At 42.5% G+C, this 22658-nt stretch overlaps 1 protein-coding gene across 2 annotated transcripts in view; it reads left to right on the forward strand.

Moving 5' to 3' along the window:
• Positions 1-22658, forward strand: part of syt7a (synaptotagmin VIIa) — a 75984-nt gene that overhangs the window by 26409 nt on the left and 26917 nt on the right. The window contains exons 2-6 of one of the 2 annotated variants that reach the window (XM_056386665.1): positions 2023-2126; positions 11806-11885; positions 13272-13406; positions 16820-16987; positions 19148-19564. In XM_056386665.1, the coding sequence (XP_056242640.1) occupies positions 2023-2126; positions 11806-11885; positions 13272-13406; positions 16820-16987; positions 19148-19564 (904 nt within the window). The other variant, XM_056386664.1, reaches the window with a different exon arrangement.

Raw genomic sequence — 22658 nt, forward strand, 5'->3', positions numbered from 1 at the left:
TTTATGACTGGGTCCTTGTTACGTTTGCATGTGGGTGATGAGGCACACATTCCTACCAATAGATTCATGCTATTTCATTCATCTACAGGTGGCAGTATGCACCAAAAAAACACAGATAAACACTAAAAAAGACAGGGAAGAGGAAGACAGTTACCAATTAAACATGTCTGTAAATGATAAAGGTTTTAAATTTAAAAAAAGAAAGTCTGTTTAGTTTTATGAAGAAGGAAATGCAAGTTTGTTACACCTCAAGGATACACACAATGGATTTTATTAGAAATGCTGAATGCTTGCAGAAATTTTGTTCGTAAGAAAACTCCATATAGCCCCTTTAATATTGTAAAATTGCCAGGAACATGATTATATTTCTGGGTGCGCTACCAGTAACACATATAGATAAAACAGAATTGTCACTCACTCTGAGTAGAGGGGAATTAAAAAGATTTTTTATCTCTTGCTTCATGATCTAGTCAATTTCATTTGTTCCCATATGATTCATTTTTATGACTGAAACATAGAAAATTGCGAGTTGGAGAAAAATTAACAAGATAATTTATCTCGGTTTTACTGAGGACTCGCTGCATGCTGCAAAGTTCATTCACCTCCATCTCTTCCTGTGGAGTTTACAGTCTGTGTTGCCCACGTTTCTCCATCCAAGATTTTTCCGTTGTTTCTTTGTCATTTCTATTACAGAATTCAGTACAAATGCACAAAGCTAAATGGTTCTTTTTTGGTCTGATTGTCTGTCACTAAGAGTCTAATCATCATCTATCTGTCATTAAGTTTGCTGTCCATTGTCTTAGCTGTTGCATTTGTGCTCACTATTTTTTGACTGTAAGTGGCCTCAGGTGTCACTTGAAAACAGCAGCTGAGGCTGAGGGAAGACTGTGGAATACTATGCTGGTCCTATTCTGATTTTTCCATATGAAACAAGTATACCTGCCACTCTTCCTCCTTTTTGAGCTCGTCTGTTCCCAGAGGACATGGTGAGGTGGAGAATAAAGCACAGATATGATGGAGGAGTGAGATGAAAAGGCCAGTTGTGACAAGCAAAGGGAGAGAAGCAGACAGCAATTGGGGAGAAGACAAACCCAGTTGCTGAAAGGAAAGCATGGGTGTTTGTCAGTGTTTGTCACTCAGCGGTGCGAAAACGCGTTCTGACACCCATTTATCACTGTATATTTAGGAATCAGAATTGTTAGAAGGAAATCACAAATTTGAATACATTAGCATCTTCCCCGCTGTGCAAATATCAAAGCTCAATGAGGCTTTATATCCCTGTCCTCCAAAGAGAAGGCCACTCACTTGTTTAAATGTGGAGAACTAACTAAACGCAGAGTGCTCGCGAGGGTAGATCCACTTATTGCCACTATCATAACCAGCATGTAAACACACTCAGGCGCACAGGTGCATGTGTGAATCCTCTCTCTCTCTCTCACAAACATGCACACACGCACACACACTGAGACACAAGCGAGCAGCAATAGATGATGTTTTTTTATGACTCTCTTCCAGAGCCACATCTCTCACTGGGCATCTACTGATACCCATTAATCATGAGCTCTCTTGTATTGTCAGCCCAGCCTCCCCAGCCTCCACTCTGCAACCCCCCCACCCCCTTCACTTTCAGCCTGTCACTTAACAAGCTGTGACACTATGACAGTGATGTGTGTGCGAGTGAGTGATGCCTGGCTGCAGCCCTTATTCGTAAGGTATTGAAATGCTCCGGCACGAAGCGGGTAGTGGTGAGATTGTGGCTCCTTATGACAGAATGTAAAAATGGCAGCTTTGCCTTGGCTATTAAATTAAAGAGGGAGGGAGATGGCCCAGCTTTGTTTTAGGGTTGCTCCATTTGAAAACCTGATTTACCGTGGTATACAATCAGCTCTGTAGGGAAAAAAAATCCTGTGTTTTTATTGTACACACAATGAAGAAAATATATCCCTGTATGCACAAAAGCATCACTCATCTTCTCTCTCTCTCTCTGCCTCCCTGTTTCTGTATGTGTGTTTATGTGCACAGGCTCAGTGTCCCTCAGTGTGTTCCTGGTCTCCCTCGCAGTGACAGTGTGTGCTGTTTGGCTGGTGGCTCTTTGTGGCGTCTGTGGTTGGTGTCAACGCAAGCTGGTGAGTTTACACACACACACACATGCACACACGCACACACGAACACACACACACACACACACGAACACAGACACATGAACACTCAAGCTTCACTAACAGATATATGTAGTTCCCACTCACATGTGTTGCTTTAATAATCAGAGAGCCTTAATAAACATTGTCTGCTGTGAGTTTACTAGAAGAGGACACTTTGCTGCTCTGCAGATAGCACAATGTGTGCATATATTATGAAAATCTGTGCAAATATTATGTGCAGTCTCATTGAAGCAAGAATTTTCTGTCACAAGACAATTATTAATGAAGACATATTAAGAGCTGTGGAAGAAGAATTCAGATCTTTCACATCATTAAAAGTATCGAAATAACATGTAAACATACTCCTTCATTCAAAATCTTATTGTACAAACATGGAAGTAATGTGTAAAGGGCAAAATGTACTTCAAGTATCGAAAGCAAGAGAGTATCACAAGATAAATCTAAGGGGTTGTAAGATGATTAATGGGATGGGAACCAAGAAAAACTCTGCAAATTTGTTTTCATTCTTGGACTTTGAACTGAATCTTCAGTGTCTTGTGAAATATCGCACTATTCGGTTACGAACAATTATTTAAATGAAACACTCAGAAATGCAGCTGAGTAAAGTTTCATAAAATGGAAATGCACACGTAAAGCAGAAGTACTTCAAGACTGTACTTGAGTGAATATACTTCTTTACTTTCCACCACTGCATATAACTGTAGAGAGTTGGCCATGGTTAAATCGGTGTCACATGACCACAACAGCTTCAGCAGTCCAGACTCAAACTAATTAAACTCCCAGACATTAGCAGCTACAACAATAGTAAAACTGTGCTGATACAGCGTCAGTACCAGGCCACGCATCGAGGAGAAACAGAACGCAGATCAAGCAGACTGACCTCTGATAGAGGGCATGTCATTGTGATTATGTGGTATGAAATGTGATTGATTAAAGGAAGGCAACTAGTCATTAGGCAGACAGAGCTGTTCGGCTAAGTGCCTCTTCACTTGACTGATTTTTTTTAGATTTGCATGCCTTTAAAGTTAATTGATTTCTGATTCAGCCTGTGCTTGTACAACCCAGAAACACCGGTCACCTATTTCAACTTTAATGTTGGCTCGAACTCTTACTTGTTTCAGCTCACGATCGCACTGCTGTGAAACTTATTGGTCCACAGATGGCAGGATTAGGCGTTGCAGCAGGCTCTGCACACCACACGCCTCGCTACATAGTGTAATTGGCATTGCTATTGAATCACCAGCGAGGTGACTGTACCTAGATTACTCGTTGATGCCATTATGATGTATATGAACCGAGAGGGAGAAATGATCTGTGCTGAAATGAACGTGCTACAACACAGTCTTTCTATTGTTTGCTTCAGTGGAACATCGTGTTATATTTGATATTCCACTTTGAAGTAAATGGAGCAGTGAATGACTTCTAGTTTCCTGCTGTGGATGGAGGTAGTTCTGCTGCAGCACCTTCGAAAGTCCCCGAGGTCCTCTTCGGAGCACTGCTGTAAATGGATCTTATTTCCATCCTGTGACTGTGCCTTGCAGCAGCCACAGAGCAGCAGCCACAGAGAAGCAGCGAGCTGGGATAGGGGGACGAACTATTGGCCTCATGACCCTGTGAAGGCCACTATCAACTACGTCCTTGTGCACAAGATGATGTGCTTCTATCTCAGTGGAGACACTGTTTGTGCATGCTTTACAGGGCATCGTACCCTGAGCCCTTATCTGGGGTGTATGTGCATGTGTGTTTGGTGGTGGTGGTGGGGAGGCACCTTAGAGTGGCACTAAGATGTTAATTAAGGCCTTTGTAGTCTTGGACCACTTATTTTGGAGAAAATGTCATCTGCCCACCGCTGTGAAACTACATCAAACAAGATGCTTAATGTACAAAATAATAAAGTGCGACTGAGATAAATGCCAGTCATTTCTATGATGATAAATGTGTTTGATGACACACTGAGCTAAGACAAAGCACAAATGCTACTAATCTTGTTAAAATATCATTTTCTCACATTAATATCCTCATCCTTGAGGTGTGTTATTTTCTATATGTGACTAACAGCCATGAAGGCTCAGCAGCTATACAATCTGTCATATTACAGACACTCCCTCACTTCCCTTGATCCTTTTATCTCTTTTACTTTCCATGGTAGCACTATATTCCCTGAGCGCATGATTAGTATGTATGTACAGAATAATTTGCATAAACACAGTTACTTTGAACAGAGCCACTTCATTATAGATGCATACTGTATCTAGTGCACTGTACATTCGTGCAGGCTGATTTTCCATGCACAAAGATGCCTCATTAGGTAAAAAGTGCTCAGTACTTATTGGTCGTTTAACATGAAGCTACGACAGGCCCATCCACGTGTGAAACTTTCATTTTTGATATTTCTGAGTCTGCTCTTTGACAGTGTCAGCTTTCATAAGAGCAAATTTTTGCCAGAAGCTTCACGTGTCAGTTGCGAGTGGGCCCATGCCAGTTTTGGTTATGATTCATAGGTTAATAGACAAGACATTTTGGGTGAGTGTTGCTTTCGGTGTTTTAGCTTTGGCAACCAGTGCAATGGGCTTTATTTTAAAAGTCCTCATGTGCAGTCATCCCGAAGCCTTCCTCCTGCTTGGCTTTCTGTTATCTAAGCCCCCTGGAAGTACTGTGCATTGAATGTTATCTTCTCCTTCTGTTGGCCTGAGAGTGTTTTTAGAATATGTGCTAATCCAATGTCATTTTTATAAGCGACTTCGCATGTTTGTTTTTTTTTTTTACTCAGGTTTTATAGCAATTATTCTTGTGTATTGACTGGCTTATTGTTTTCCTGCCTGTCTTTAAAGGTGGTAAGGAGAACAACAAAGCAAAAACACAAATCATAATACGGCGAGTCACATGGTTATTAAGCTCCTGTGTTGTGGGGCTGATGATTGTCAGCAGGGGCTCGTGTTGTAGGTGTTGGGTGGGATTTTCGGATATCAGAGGTGGTGCAGCCAACATCTGTTTGAGCAGCAGTGGCTGTTTGGCATTCAGAAACCCTCCGCCTGCTCCTGTGAGCCCCTGTGCTGTTTGATCCGTGACATAGTTGTGTTGGAGTTGAGATTGGACCTGACCAGATTCACAGCCTGATTCAATCCCTGTTGGGCTTGTATCAACAACCTTCAGTATTTTGGTTGCACTAACTGGGAGTTAGGAGTTCACAGTTGTTAGGAAGATGATAGTAATTATGCCAATCAGAGGAGAGAGAAGATGTATAAATGAATAATTATAGAATTTCAAAGGAGAATTGTCACAGTCCTTGGCAACATTATAATAACAGCACATTATGAGGATTTGAAGCCTTGACCTGTCACATTTAAGTGTCGGATGGTGTTGGCAGTGTTCCTGGTCATATGTAAATTTTTATGCGTTTCGGATTACATGCTTCTTGATGTCGGCGTTTACTATAGAAGAACACAGGTACAAAAAAGATGCTTCTCCAGATGCTAAAAATGAACGATCATTTGGTGATTTAGCAGCGGACGACCATTTTAATAGTGCACTCCTCTCTAATTATGGTGTGATGTGGATAATATTGAGCGAGCATGTAGACTCTTGCTGCCTGCTAATTCACAGCAAACAAACACAGCTGGGTGTTGGGAGGCAGTGCACTGCCAACTGAGAGAGTGGTAGTTTCACTCTGTCCCCTCTCATGTCTGGATTCTTCAAGAAAACCCTCAGCGTCACCCTGGGCAGTCCAACACCAAAGTCTATTCTCACTCATCTGCAGTGGTGTGGAGCCTCAGTGGGCCTCCTTCCCACTTTAATACATCAATTGTCACACCTGTGCACACTTAGTAAAATCAGCTGTTAAGTCACCAAGTAAATATGAATCTGCAGTGGCTATTACAGTATTCTATAAATGCATGTTTTAATAACATTTAAGATAGTTTGCACATTCTGAAGTCTCAGCATATTTTAATGTAACTTCTGTGTAAAGCTCTCACTATGAGGTTTTCTAACATTGCTGAAAATGTTTGCTTCATTATACCCTGGGCATAAGATAAAGGTGGAAACATCTTACTACTCCAAATTAAAGGACAACATAAATTATTTGTCCACGTTCTGTGGAACGACATATAGAAGCGTTTTGTGGTCTGATGCCCCTGTTGCCAGGACAACATAATTTGTCTGTGCCTTTCAAAACTGTTACAGATCACTGTTTTATGATGTGTCGACTCTCTGGTTAAGGTTTGGGCATAAAAATGACTTGGTCATAGTAAATATGTAATTAGTTTAGACGAGGGAGAAGATGTTGCGAATTAAAATGACTACTTTGCTAAGGTTTGGGGAGCGTCATTGTAACATGGTAACAATAATAACCAAGTGGTCAAGGTTAGGGAACAACTATGGTCGTGCAAATTGAAACAGCACAGTGATAGCACATCAGCTAGTGACTGTAATGAAGCCAGTGGTACAGCCTGTAATCTATTTTATGTTTTTGAACTGCTGCATAATTTGGTTCATGTAGGTTAAATATAATCTATTCATCTACCTTTACAACACCTCTTTTTTCCCTTTCTGCATATAAAAAATGTAGATAATATACATAGAGCTGAATTACATTTGTAAATGGATCTATTTTGAGTTGTCCTGCTTTATGACATTTTGTGCTCCATTTGTGATTCAATACTAGTATACATTAATGTGGCAATGATTGGGGGCTGGGGATAGATGGGTAGGAGGAGGCAGTACTGAAAAAGAATATGTCGGAGCAGCTCATTTAAAAAAAAAAAAACTGTTTTTTTTTGGGACTGTGAACTTTGTTGGAAATTCAAGAAAGGGAACTTTGAGCTAGATCTTGTGAAGAGTGAACATGCACAACACTGTGCTTGATGTTGTAGGGATTATGGTATTTCATAACAAAAGTGGATTTGGTTTCCAACAAGTGCTCGCTCAGGCGGTTGCACCATAGTAGTAGCATAACAACACTTCAGAAACGTCCACATATTTAAACCACGATCCATGTATATAAGAACGTAAGCCCAGTATTAAAAGTGAAAGCACAGGATAAGAACCTGTTATCACTCTCATGATTGACTGGTCTTTTCAGGGCATTCAGGGAGTCATGTTACATAATCGCTCTGTCTAACTTTTCTTATACTGCCGATCATTTAATTGCATCAGTGATATTTTTGCAGTAATTATTATACAGCATTGCAATCTCATAAACTTTTATCTAGTCATAATGTTTCCAAAATGCCAAGGCCTTCCCTGAACCACTAGTCATAACCTTAGTCTGGTTCCAGACGTTTGATTCTCTGATTTGTTGAGTAATTCAAATAGGTCTGATGTTTGTGGCTGTTTCTTCCTGTTGGAGAAATAATTAACTACTCTCAAACTGATTGACTGGTCTTTTCAGAGCCTTCAGGGAGTAATGTTACATAATTGCTCAGTCTAACTTTTCTGATTCAATTGCATCAGAAATATTTGAAAAAGAATAATGAAACTGACACATATTGCTGAGAGGCTCTAATATTGTTTAGAAACTAAAAATAGTCAGTCAAACAATTTATTCGGCCGAAAGTAAATGTTTATTTAGAATGTAAAATTGTAATATTGTACATAAAGAAACAATCTTAGTTCTAGGTTTTTATTTGCTCTATTTGCTCAAACTCACATTGAGGTACTGAGCTGATTTTCTTTATTGTTTCCTGCCTCCTGTCCATAGAGCTGGTGAGCTTTGTTATACTCATCACTATGGATTTCTGCAGCCTCCACACCTCCCTTGAAGATAGAAGCAAAGTGTTTGTTATCCACTCGTGTGAATGAGCTGGAAGAAAGGTGTGGAAGAGACGGCTTTGAAGCTGTGTACATCTTTGTATGTTACTGTGTGTGTGTGTGTGTGTGTGTGTGTGTGGAAGACGATTGAGGGACTCAGTGCCCATTGCAGAGTCTATACGTCCCTCCTTGTTTTCACATCCAATCCACTTGGGACTCCCTGCCACTCATTGTTTCTCTCACTTCACTTTTCACACCTGTCCCTCCCTCCCTTCATCTCACATGCCACCCTGCACTCTCCTTGTTTTGTCTCTTCGTTTTTTCTTTTTTTTCGAATTTGATTTCTATTTCCAGCTCTCACCCCTCTTTCTGTTCTGGACTCTCACTCTTCCTCCGTGTCTTCCCACCTTCCTGAAAATTTTACGATAGCATTGAATCATACATGAGTTTCCTTTGATAGCTAGTCCTCGCCTGACAGAAATTCAGTCAGTTTTCCCCCCCGAGAAATTGTCATGCAAGAATACAGAATGCATTGTGGTGCTAATTGTATAATGATTTTTTGAAGAGTCTACCTCATGCAGATGTTTTGTAGCTGCGATGGTGCGTTATTGCGTTTTCAGAATGGTGTATGACATTATGTGTGGCGCTGTTTCATGTATTCAGTCAGCATGTCAAGCCAATGATAATAGCTATCACACGCCTAAAGCAGACTATAAAAAAGCAGGCTACTGTATAAAAGATCACGAATGCTCTCGATAATGTGTCGGCTGAGAACACACTGACATGTTGCGATGTGTTCAGTTTATAGACTTAGTACATCCATGGCTTTGATAGTTTATAGAGAGACTGTTTATCTGGAAGTCAGTGTGTAAATTACAAACAAACCTCTTGTTTGCAGCTGTTTAACTAGTCGTTCCTGTCAGATCTATGTTTATTCATTTGTTGACCTTTCTATTTCAGGTTACTGCTGATTATACAATAGATGAGCGGCTTTTGTTTCCTTGTGTGTGATGGATATCATTTTTGCACAGTAGCATCATGGTGGGCTTTATCAATTTTGCCCAGCAGTGTTATTGTCAACTCTGGCTTTGTAACAGGACCAACAGTTTCCACAACCACCATACTGTGGACTGTAGTTTGAAACGATATCTGTTATCTGGCCCTTCATGGATTCTACATCAGTCTGCCTGTCAGGTTTTGAATCTCAATATATAGGCTGTGGCACGACGTGCATTTCCATACGCTCCCGCTATTTATGAGCACTCCATGCATCATAGATCTGAGTCAGTTCAGTCTCTGTCAGAAACTCATACATAACCTCTGGCTGATTGCCTCTCTGTATTTTTAGTTTAGTGCTTGGATCAATGGGTTTGTGTTTACTTGAACAGGTTGGAGTATGGGCAGTTTTATATGATGGGCATATGCTACGCACTCTTTAAGATCACTGATCAGACCGTGGGTCAAAAAGGATTTTACAGGCACCTTTTTTTAAGAACCGTTGCTCTTGGTGTCTTCTTTGTGCTGCCTGATCAGGTCTAGATTTCTAGATGGACCTAAAACTGAGACCAGGACCTCATGATAACGGTGCCTTCCAGACCTTACCCGACTGACGCTGCCAAAGACTGAGACCCAAACCCAACAGCAAAAGGGTCTTTCACCAAAAAAAAAAAAAAAAAAAAAAAAAAGTCAAAACAGTCAGTGGTAATAAAATAAATAAAATATACAAACTAGGCCAACACAATATGTCATGGCAGCCCAGCAGCAAAAAACTCAAGTAGCTTAAACCAACCAACGAGTCGTTATTTTTTGTATTACATCTTTAGTAGAAACAACACTATAGTCTCATGATAATAAATTATCTTACTTTAGGCTTTACCAAGATCAGCTTTGTTTTTTTCCCCCCCTAGTTTATGTCTGATGAACGAAGCCATTGTCCTGTGCATTTCACATCTGCTCTAACAATTCAAACAGCCATATTGTAGAGTTGAATAATATACAGCATTGCAATCTCTACAGGCTTTTGTCTAGTCATAATGTTTCAAAAATGCCAAGGCCTTCCCTGAATCACTGGGAATGAGAAGTTTACCTTTTGCAAGTCATATATATATATATATATATAAATAAATAAATAAATAAATAAACAGACCTGAACCCAACCTAATCTCAAAACTATGTGCAAACCTGACACAAACCTGATGTGAGCTCCAGTGAGGTCTGGTCAAACTTTTCATGGCTTCTGTGTGAGGGACTGAGCTGGAAGACATTGGTGTATTTTGAAGAAACAAAGGTTTTATTTTACCCAAATGAGAGAAATTATTTTACAAAAACAAGCAAAATGTTTTGGGCCCTTTAAAAAGGTCAAACTAACAGAACTAAACTCAGGCTGCGATAGCAACTTAACATCAAACCAACATCTCTGACAGAACTCAACTCACCTAACAGGTGAAGAACAAAAGGGAAGATATATACTGGTTGATCAGACCAGCTGTACACACAGAGGGGTTAATATAAACAATAACACCTTAACTAACAAATAAACAAAACAGGACAGTTAGTCTGTAGACTGAAATAAATTTTCTACAGATTCCACAAAAGAAGAAATATCCTAAAGCCAAAACTAATTCTAAAGAAATGCACAATAATCAAACTAAATAACCCCAGTCCCCCCATGGTGTGGCAGGCACTTGGTTCAGTCTTAATGAGCACTTCCTCTACTTGAGACTCCTGCTTCCTGAGGCCTACCCTTTGCCCAACCTGGCCAGATGACCCCAGCAGCAGAAGCAAGGAAACCCCCAGCACCGGTAAAACAGAATTAGAACAACTTACAATAGGTTTACATAAATAAACATAAATGTTAAATATACAAACGGGAACTAAATGTATGTGCTAAAAATAGAACTCATGCATTTCCAACAAACACTAAATAAACAATAAGTATGTTGTATGAAATTAAGAGCTATGTGTCATCATTTATGTTTGCCTGTGTGTGCAGTGTGGGTGTGAAAGAGCCAAAGGAGTCTAAAATAACAAAAACGGTGTCGGTGCATGTGGGTTACCGACATTTATTGCTGTGTGGCTGCCGGTGTGGCCACCACATTCTGACCAGACTGAAGTGGAAACGGGGACATTGTCTATTTTGTACAACCTGAAATCTCCATGCTGGAGATTCGTGCTCAGCCAGAAACAAGCAAGCCCACCACAGGAAATTGCCCTTCAGCCGACTTAAGATTCACTTGGCCAAGCCATGTTGCCAACTCAGTGTGTTTTCCTCCCACTCATTTTCTGGAGCTGGAGAATCCTTACCTATCCTCGATGCGTATCAGAGCATCACTTTCAGGGAAGCATGGTATTTTTTTTTTTTGGGGGGGGGGGGCAGATTTAGACTGATCCCCTCCCTGTTCCACTTGTAGCAAAGTGTCAATAGAGATTACCTGCATTGTGACACATGTGGAACACCTTTAACTGTAATGAGCTTTTCCAGTAGAATGCGCCCAGCAGACCTCACTTTTTGAAGCCTTCAAATTGCCATTATTTCCATGGTTACAGCAGGTCATGCTCAAGCTATTTGAAATCAGGCTGGTGCAGGACTTTCTAGAGGCTTCTCTCCAGTACCCAGCGGATTACCTTAAAGAGGCAATTGCCATGTAAATTTCAGGGTGGTGCGAGTGATAATCATAGTCAGAAATGGCTCTCCACAGCAGATTTGATTTGACTTTGATGAGTGTAATCAGGAGACCATCAGGTAAAGGACTGATGGCACAGTGTTCCTGAGATAATGGGAGAGGCATTTACACTTGAAATTAGTATAGCAAAAACACAGCTTCAAAGGGCAAATCTAAGCTAACCTTTTGTTTCTCTTCCTCCTTTGTCTTCCCCTCCCTCTGCTTGGCTCAAGGGGAAGAGGAATAAGCCAGGAGTGGAAACAGCAGACACTCCAGACTCGGCACGTGGGCGAGGGGAGAAGAAAGCCATCAAGTAAGTGGCTGGTAACTGGTTGGGGTAGAATAATCTGGTGATAATGAACTCCATTTGGTTCAGCTTTGAGTCCCTCGATGTACACTACACAAACGAGGCAGAAGAGGAGGCCTGTTGTTTTTATCTTGAAGAGCACAATCTCTACAAGAGCATGTTCAGGCAGACATTAAATGAAAGGCTAGTGATTTAATCAGTATAGATTAAATCTGCATTATCTTACCTGTGAAGCTTTTGGCTGGACGGGTCTGCTCCTGCACTTATCTTATGGGTTGTAAGATAGGTCTCCCTTAAGTGCAGGCCTTTAGGAACGCCTCTGCATTGCTTAAAATGGTGCAGGTTTAAGTAAACGGAGGGGGTGCTGGAGCTCCTTTTTGTGAAACTGTTGGAGTATAAATGTTTGGGAGGATTTCAATCTAACATTTTTTACAGGGCTCAAACTAAGATTAACGTATTTTCTGTTCGTGATGAAACAAGACCATAGGTCAGTACCAGAAAATGCCAGCTTTGTAATGCTAAGTGCGATACTTGCTTCTGTTAACCTGCTCATCACTACTTCTCTTCTATAGCCTGCTGTTGTCTCAGCTGTTTATGAATGTCTGTGTTTACTTTTCATTTTCTGTACGGACAGTTTGAAGCACTAAAGATGGGCTATGTGAATGTATTCTGACTTGGGTTCTTCAGTCTCTTAATTTCTGCATTTCCTTTCTCACTGCCTCTAGCAGCATCGATGTGCTCTGTTGCTCATTTCAGCTTCAAACTCCTTCTCTTCGCGCCTTGCCTTTCTCTCCTGCTCTGTCCCTGTTCTCCAGCTCTGACCACTGCTGTGTGACTTGTATGACATCAGTGATTCTGCTCACCTTTTCCTCCTCTACTTTGACTGTCTGCGATTTATCTCTCTGCCTTGTGTCTCATGCGTTCATGCGCTCACTCTGCTCACGCCGAGGATGGGGGCCAGACTTCTTAATGTTTACTCAAATGTGTTTCATCAGTGGTTGCCGTGCTAGATGAACAGAATGTAATCACATGCTGTATGTATTCATCAGATTATGACTTACTCTTTTCTTGCTACCTATCTCTTTTTTCTATCTCTCTTTGTGTTTGCTACAGCACATTGCTTGTGAATACCTTTTCCCCCCCAGGCTGCCCCTTTGTTATTTTTAAAATCGAACCACCATGGTGATTTGTCAACTTCAGGTAGAAATAGACATTAATCTGGGCCTGTTTTGTGTCAAACTCCAATTCAATGCAGTTGTAAAACCAACTCTCTTCCTCAAACTAAGCCCTCGCATCATCTCCGAAAGCAGGAGCGGCTGTTGCGAGTGGTTGGTTGGTGCCAAGGCTGTCCATAGTTGTGTTGCTCTGACCTGTCTCTCTCTTTGGCCGCAGTGATCTAGACAGAGACTTTTGGAATAACAATGACAGCAGCACAGTGCAGCAGAGGTGGAGCTCCTATCCGCCCAAGGAGTTCGTACTAAACATTTCTCCCTATGCCCCATATGGAGATCCTCGCCTCACACTCAAGTGAGTCTTGGTCCAAGGCTGGTAAGAGACTTCCCCCTGAGCAGGGCTGTAACGAGGCAGGGGCAGTGCCACTCTCCCCTTTCCCTTCCCTCCTTTCCTTTTCCTTTCCTTTCCCCGCCTTCCTCTCCTCTCCCCTCCTCACACATCATTGTTACTAGTTGTGCAGTCACCACCACTAGCCACTCATCAAATTGAACCAGCGGATGTGGATGTTATGATGTCAGACATCTAATTAAATCCACCTAGATTCATAATTTCCATTATTTTTCTATTCCTTAAGACACAATTTACTCATGTGTAACTGGGGATATTTAGCCAAAGGCCTTTTGGAAAAATCTCATTCCATAAATGTCATACTGTGGCAAAATATACACAAACTGCACATTTCAAGACTTATTATTGTTGTATAATGCGATTTCCATCAACAATAGTAATAACGACAACAATAACAACCCACCCAATGTTACCAGACTGGCGGGCATAAATGGTTAGTAATGATTACTCATAATCTGCTTGGGAAATGTGAGTGTAGGAAAAGTCATACACGCACATTACAGCATCCCTGCTACAGCCATTCGGCTATTACTGCAGCAGCAGAGCAGCACAGCCCTGTAACCCCCCCCCAGGCTAATTTCTGCTGCTACTCCTCACATCCTGTCCCCTTTTAATGAACACAAAGGTGCATGTTCGGATGCCCCCCTACTCCCTACAGCCCTGCCGGTCCCACTAACTCCTGACCTCTAACCTCTCACCTCTCTCCCATGGAGTGTAACCATGGAGACGGACAACCCTCGTATAGCCTTCCTCTCCAAAAGACATGTATATACTTTAACCCACTTTCTCTGTAATGTGTGTGTCTCACTGTCCTTTGGTGTTGTGAAGTGAAATTTTCCAGCTGTAGTAGTTGTTGTTGTTGTTGTTGTTATTGTGGAGGGTTGACCGTTATACCAGGTTGCAGTGTGGTGCCAGTGTTCACCTGTGGTTTACATCCATCTGTGGCTTCTCTCTGATCCCCATCAACCTAATATCTAATGTGTACTGCACTAACATTGGAGCACTTCAACTTCGCCCACTGCCTATCATATTGGGAGATAAGGTAACAGTGTTTGTACTTGATGCAATAAAAGTAATGTTTTTACTCACAAGGCACTTGAATCCAATAAAGCACTAGCAAGGTCATACCTATCTCCCGCCGGGCACTGAGAGGGCTCCAAGCTTAGACATCCCGCTACCCGGCGTCTGTCTGATAAACTGTCTAATAACTGGTCATCTTTAATAGACCTAGCCGCTGAGGACTGTGTGTTAAATTGCCCGGAGAAAGGAGGCAGCAGTGTGCTTATGAACGTGGTGGATATATGGATTACCGCCTGAAGATTCTGGGGGCTGATCTCAGGAAACCATCTTTAGACCCTAATGCTTGTGTCCTGAGAAGTTCATTTTTCAGAAAAAACCCTCAAGGTTGTCATTAACTGTCCATAAAGCTGTTTTTCAGCAGGTTCTGTCTTCACAAGTTTTTTCCTCTATCCAGTGGTAAAAAATAGGTTTTCACTGCAGAAATGCTAAAACGAGTTGTTTTATCAGTAGTGTGTTAATATAAGGCACATTATATAGATATTTTTAACCAGCAGAGACAGGGGGCGACCTCCTCACTCTAACCAATAATAAAGCCAACAGACGGCTGGGAAATCATTTCCTGTTTGAGATTCTCTCGAGATCAGCAGATTTCAATCACACTGGGCCTCATTTATCAAACAGGTTACTTACACTGCACAATCAATCTCCATGTTTAGGGATTTGTTGGATTTGAGTCAATATTGAACTTGTAATATATTTAATATCAGCAGCAGTAGTGACACCAGCTTGAAAATGGTGGTAGTGATTTGACGAACATTGAATTGTTTTTACTGTATATCATTCTCCATTTGATCAATCTGATAGCGCTGGGATGAAAAACTGTCAAAGATTATGTGGCTGTATTTCTTTTGTAAATCACTTCTACGCTCAGTGAAGTTCAGTCAGAAACAGGAGTGATATCTGAATGCAGTATATTGCTGACTCTGACTCTCCTGATTCTCTGTGATTTGGGGCTCCATTTATTTATGTTTCCACTTTTAATAAAGAGCAAAGACGTTCACCTTGTGCTCGGCTCGATAAATGAGGCCCGTGTCTTCTGTGTTGACCGTTGCTCCAGCAGAGTCATCCATGCTGTTCTTGTGATTGATGACTTATCCACTTGCGCTGTCAGGTCAATTGGTCAGAATTAAATGTGAAACGGTGACCTTCAAAAGGATCTGATGTGTAGCACCTCCCGATCCCACGTTTACACACCAGGCGACAATGACTTCTGTGCCTCGTACTTTGTGTCTCCTGCAGCGGGAGCCCCATGCATATTAATGAAATGTAGTCATGTCACCAGAGGGCACTACTGTGCTTTTATTTTTGATCATCACTGCTTTCAGAGTAGACATGACATTTTAAACCCAAAACCAGTTTTGAGGGGAAATCTGAGTTGACAACTGCTCTTAAGTTTGAACACTGATAAATTTCTGAACCTTGTACCTTTTTTTTATTATTATTTTTGGAGGTTGATATGATTAGATAACCCTCATGATCTTTTCTATTGTGTGGTGCAGGTATTTCATTACCTCCTGTTTTCTGTCACTGCTGCTAAGTGGTGATGAAATGACGAGTAGATCTTTAAAAAATTAAATATTACAGATTAATATCTAAAAATGCAGTGAAATTGATGTTTTACAGGAACTGATTCACTTGTATTTAACCGAATGTCACTTTGGATGAATTCCCAAATGACTTGATTATTTGCTCATGAGACACCTCAGTACAAGTCCTCCCATTGCTCTAAGTTGCTATGATTGAATTGCTTTGTATAGCAGTGCATCTCAAGCACCAAATGCCTAAATGAATGAGAGAATGAGAACTAAACGACCAGCGTCCACATGCTGTTGCCGCAAGTGAATGCTGGCAGCTGTAGTATTGGTCCTCCAGGCCTAAAAGGAGTGACTTCTTACTGGTTTCCACCCTCCACAGGCTCCCTGTGAATTCTTCTTCTTCTCCTCCTCCTCCCCCTCCTCCTCCTCTCCTCCCCTGCTCTTCACTCCCTCATCCCTCTCTTCCTCCACACTGGACTCCAGACCTTTTCATCCACCTGCCTCTCACTTGGCCTGGAAAACTAGACCTGCCCCCCTTACACACTCTACTGATCTGTCTCACTTCCTTAGCCATGTGGTTGCTCAATCTATTTTCCTGTGTGTGTGTGTGTGTGTGTGTGTGTGTGTGTTTGTGTCTGTCTTTCTCACACCCTTTGGTCTTTTTCTCCTCTGCCTGTCGTTATTCTCCCTTTTCTATACCCTCTGTCTGCTGTGGGACCTTCGCACCCTGTCTCTCTCTCTTAGTGGGGCAGTGTCAGGGGGTCAGAAGGGGGCAGCAACTGGGCATGGGGATGATGGGGGGGGTCCTTATCGCAGTGACAGCGTGAAGAGCATGGTGACAGAGGGAGCGAAGGCCGGGAGGTGGCAGACCGTCCAGGGCCACATGCAGTCCGGAGGATTAAGACCCAGCAAGTGAGTTCAGAACCGGGCATGAAAAGAGTGAACATATCAGTCACTGTGCAGCAGAATAAACACTATTACTATGCAAATGTTATTCTTACAAGTTTTTACCTCAGCAGCAGCTATGATGAGATGAATGAATCAGTTCTGGGAGAGAGAGAGCGAGAGTCAGGTCAAGTTCAGCAGGGAGGAAAGTACAGCTCAGGTGTCAAGGTGAGCGTGCGGGCACAAACGAACGTGTGAGCACTGGGGAAATGTGAATTCTCGTCATCATGAGAAGATAACAATAGTTCAGTTATTTATGTGAGGAACTGCACCACCTGCAAGTATCCTTCCAACAATGCAACACAGAAATAGTCTCATTTTCACACACCGACTGCCAGCCCGCCTTTTAATTAAGATTTAGGCTGAAATGTGAACGACATGTTGATCGCTGACTGCATGTATCCCACAGCCGTGACGTATGACATGATTTAGGGTCTATATTCAGCGTGCTTTAAATGAGGCAGTTCATTTTCAGTTCTTCATGATTTTTGCACCTTCCTTTGGCACCTCGTGCCTGTGATTTCTTCCTCCACAACACATTACGCTCATCACTACCTCACTCCTCATTCCCTCCTTCTCTCCTCTTCTCATCTTTCTTTTTGCCCCCTGTCTATAATTGGATTCTATTTTCAGGCTGCTATAAGTGTCTGTGTCTCTTGTGTTTGTGTCTCGCACCCCATTTTCTGTCTCTCCTCCATCATCACCCTCTGTTCTTATCGTTCCCATCGCTCTCTCCATCTTTCCGCCGCTGTGTAAAGCCACTCCTCTTCATTCCCTTTTCTTCTGTTTTGCCCACAAACTGTTTCATTTCAGCAAAACCATCCATTACCCTTTTTTTATCCTTTCATTTGTGACAGTTAAATATGATGGATAGCACACTAAAAGCCTTATGCAAAATTGTGTTAGGTGAAGTAATGCGAAGCAGAGTAAACTCCACCTAACTGATGTGAATAGCTCTCTCATGACCTAATTCTGGTAGTCTGGGTTACACAGCGATCTGAGAGAGGAGGATATATTTAGGGAGTAAAAAAAGATATTAAAAAAGAGGATACAGGATACTGTAGAGCCCCAGAACACAGAAATAATGCACGCATAAGTAAGTGACATAGGATGTGTCACACACCTTCATGTTTGTAAGAAAGGCAGTGAGCCAATTAAACAGCATTTATAAAGAGGAGGAGTGGAAAATGAGGGACTGACAGAGGGAGGGAGTCGTACTGTAGGACTTGGTTGGCTGTTGGGATGTCTCTAGAGGTGCAGCATGTATTTAAAAGACGAAAATGACTTAGAGAGAAAGGAGGAGAGGCTATCAGAGATGGAAAAAGTTGACTGACGAGTAGAGGAAATGGGGATCTCTCATCAGCCCAAAAAGCCCTCATCAGGAAGGCCTGGAAGCTGCAAAACCTTGGCCCTTGCGCCTCGACGCGGTCACGTGGCGCATAACCGCTCCACGCCCGTGCGGACAGTGCACATCCGACCACTTTCCGCGCGAAACACACCCCCACGCAAACAGCACGCTCCGACCGCACAGACACGCAAGGTGCACACACATCTGACGCACGCACACAGGGCAAGCTCACAGTCTGCACACTGCTGCCCGACGCAGCCCCATGAGCAGTACACAGCACACAGCGATCACTCAGGCTGCACCTTCTACTGCTATTTCTGCTACTGCTGTTACTGCTGCTGCCTCACATTGCTCTCTTTCTCTCTCCTCCTCCTCCTGTTTCCACTTCCCAACGCTCCTCCTTCTGCCTCCTTCTCCACTTTGTCATCAAACACCACCCCTCCTCCTTCCTCCTCCTCCTCCCCTTCGCGATCATCACCTTCCTGTTTGGACGAACTTTCCTGTATCTACCCTGACGTCAACCTGACTTCTGCTGTGTCCCCCTACTGCCCTGTGCCACCTTGTCTCATCTCTGACGATTCCTTCCCTCTCTTCTACATCTCATCTCCTGACCCCACCACTTCTGAACAACTCACCCCCTCTTGCCACGGCTCCGCTCCTCCATCTTCTTCTTCTTTTCCTGTGACCTCTGACTCCTTCTCCCCTCCACACCAACCTATCCTGTGCCGGCCGTGGCCCTCTTCGCGCTCTCTTTCATCCCTGCTCCTCTGCCCTCCCAGCTTTGGGGACCCAGTCTTATCCTATGCATCCACTTTGGAGCACATCCCCTCTGGCCCAGCCCGGCCTCGGACGCTGCTACGCCAGCAGAGTCTTCAGCAGCCTCTCATCCACCCGTCAGGCCCCGGTCTCAGCCATCCTCCCACCACATCCCAGAGCTTGGGACAATTACACACTGCACCTGGACAGCCTGGGGGAGGTGGGGGTGCTGGGAGAGGAGAGGGAGGTGGCAGCGGTGGTGAGGGTGGGGGTGCAGGTTCACGAGGTGGTCCCCGGGGTGCACGGGGAAGCCCCTCAGGATCAGGTGCCTCTCGCTATAGGGGAGGTGGAGCAGGAGGGCGCTCACGTGCCAGTCCTGGCAGCTGGGATTACATGATGGACCAGATCCGGAATCGAGGCCTGGACGTCAAGTCCTTCCTGTGAGTCTCTACAACTGTTCATTCATATCTGTGTGGAGTCTCTGTAGTGTCACCTGCTTAGGCCTGTGTCTATCTGTGTCTTACATCATATGCTATGCTACAAGTTACTTTATGTATTTGTTTAAGGTGTCTCTTTGCTTTAATCTGTAGTACTTTACAATGTCTTAGAATCAAATAGTTTGTAATATATCCATGTTTAGGTATTAACTAATCTGTTACCTTTACCTTTTGTGAAACATTCTTCTCTGCCTCTTTTGGGTGTTTTCTTTCCGTTTTTATCTGATATCCAGGGAAGGATATTACCTCTTCACTGTGCTGTCTGCATACATGTATAAATGTGTATTATGTAGGTGTGTGTTATTGTAGTTCATGGTAGTATGAGACTGTGTTTGGAGCATTATCAGGACTTTGAACAAAATTCAGTCCTTGCTTTCACCGTAACTTCTAGTAAATTGTGCTGTTGTTAAGGAGATATATTTCTACATACAAATGCAGTTCATTCCATCTCATAGCTTATCTTGCTCATTCGGGATGGAGATGTTGAACACAGAAGAGGAGGCCAGAGGTTGGCTTATTTGAAAAATCTATTATAAATGTTAATAAGGGTAGAGTTATGAATGTAAATAAGCCGTTGTGTTTTAGCTCTAAGCCCTGTTGCTGTGTAGGAGACGGATCAACAACTCATTTTATCAAGACGTCCTAGATCATATGCTGATATTAGCAGCAACTATATATCCTATTTATGGAGGGGCATATGGTTACTTGATATGTTCTATGGTCCTTTCAAATCTCAGTGATTAATGAATTGCTACATCTTGAACAATAATAGCTGTTCATATTAACGCACAGTGCTGTAGCAGTAATGAGTTGAAATGAATTGCAAAGCTTCTTGTTGAGCAGTCTGTCACAAAATGCATTTTTCTTAATTTCAGAAGGCATGACATCATGTGCATGAAAAATAGCACGGAAGTTGCGACATATTGTGGGCTGTTTCTATCCTATTCTGTGATAAATTGTTCAATGTTTACAGTCTATGCTCTGCTAAACAGTAACATCTGTTTGGATGGCACTCAGCCTGTCTGCTGCAATTGTCTTTGCAGGACAGAGCTGGTGCTGCTAGTACATAATATTCATGAGACGGTGTCATCAAAAGTCACCATTTATTTTACATTCACACCGTCCCACTCAATTAGATGATGTTATTTCTGAACCATCCTTTCGAATGACTGTTAAATATCCTGTTTAGCAGACACACCAGCAGGCCTGTTCCATATTTCATGAGTATTTGCAACTAAAATGGCATCTCTTTTCCCGGTATCACTGTAACTTACATGCTAATAGTAAATCCGCTGACATGTGTGTCAGCATGTGCACATCACACAGGCCATGTGTCACTGTGCATCAGTATAAGAACAAGGGTTAAGCAGCTGTGTGTAGATTTGTGTTAACCCTGAAGCATTGATCTTATGTCACCAGCACCATTACTCCTACAACATATTGTTGCTGCAGGCCAGAAGAGGAGGGGGGGGGGGGGGGGGTTGATGAGGGAGAGAGTGGTGTGGTGAAGGGATGAGGAAGGACACTGCCAAGGTGCAACATGTATTTAATGTCCCTTTCCACTGAATGCATTTTACAGTAGCCCTTCACCATTTCTTTTTTAATGTACATTAAAGCTTCTCTGGGTGTTTGAGTACCACACAGCTGAACTAATGCCACAGACTAACTGAGCATTAGCAGCGTAGCACATGCGAGCACCAAGGTCATGGAGAATAGCGCCTATAGCGCCTATCATTGTAAATGTGGCTTGTAGCACCTATCTCTGTAAATGCGAGATTGAGATCACTGTTGTTGCATATTTCCTTCTCTGCAACAGTGACACCTCGTATGATGGATGACAGAGTGGCTCAGTAATAGACATGACCCATTGTTCAAGCCAGTTAATTTCAATCTTGGCCAGATTCCCTATCTGGGTGAATCATTGCTCAATGAATGTGTTGATGTCATTGACACAGATATCTAGCCTTTGGAGCCGTTTGACCAAATGGATCTCTTGGGAGATTGGTCTTCATACTTTTTCTCTTAAAATCAATAATTTATCCTGGTGTGATTAATGTCTGTTCCCCCGCTCGCTCGTGCTTCCTTAATGTTCAAGACATTGATTGAAAGTGTTTTACCAATATTCTTGAGTGCAAATGGCCATTGTTAACAGGTGATGGGAGAAGAGGGATCCAATAAACCCTTATGGTTACAGTACCAGTGTAAGCAGCATACCATTATGTTGAATAGACCAATGATTCCCAACTAGGGGTATGTGTGCTCCAGGGGGTACTTCTGCAGTTAGCAGAATAAAATGCAAAGTTGTAGCTGAATGAACAATGAAAGTTGAAAAAATAAGCTTAAAGTAGTAGATAAATGTTGAAGTTGTGAACTGGAATTAAAGCATAAATAGTTAGAATAGATAATACAGATGAAATCACTTCAAATGATATCATTTATGTTGGGTGGTGACTTTATCTCAAAGTGGTTCTGAGCGTAGCAGACAAAAGGTTGGGAACTGCTAGTATAGACATATAACAGGGAGATTATTAAACAGGGCTTTATGGAGCTGCAAGAAAAGCTTTTGACGGCGTGTAAGGAAGATGAAATTGTGAAGTTTAGGGTGATATCTTTCCACAGCCTGGCAGCACCATATTTTCTTAGCGGAGATATATTGTAACCCGGTCAGAACCTTAAGCTATAGACCCGTGGGTGTGGGTGACAGGAAGGAGGGGAGGGGAGGAGGCAGAGAATTAAGAGAAGGGGGATAGGGGGAGATGAAGGAGGGGGGCAACTGTAGCAGAATGGAGGAGATGAAATGAGAAGAGTGCAACACGGAGAGTGAGAGAGCAGTGACCCAGAAAACGGTGACATACACCGAGCACCTCCAGATACTGTGCCACTCAAATAGAAACAATTAGTCCAGATCTTCTTAATGAGGCTTAATTAAATCTTAACTCTGGAGAAAGATGACAGGCATGTTCGATGGGAAAGGTGAGTCTGGAGGGAAAGCAGAAGGCAGGTTAAATAACTAGATACATTACTGTGTGTGTGTGTG

Source organism: Seriola aureovittata, chromosome 10, assembly GCF_021018895.1.
Source record: "Seriola aureovittata isolate HTS-2021-v1 ecotype China chromosome 10, ASM2101889v1, whole genome shotgun sequence".
In the NCBI taxonomy this organism is placed as follows: Eukaryota; Metazoa; Chordata; class Actinopteri; order Carangiformes; family Carangidae; genus Seriola; species Seriola aureovittata.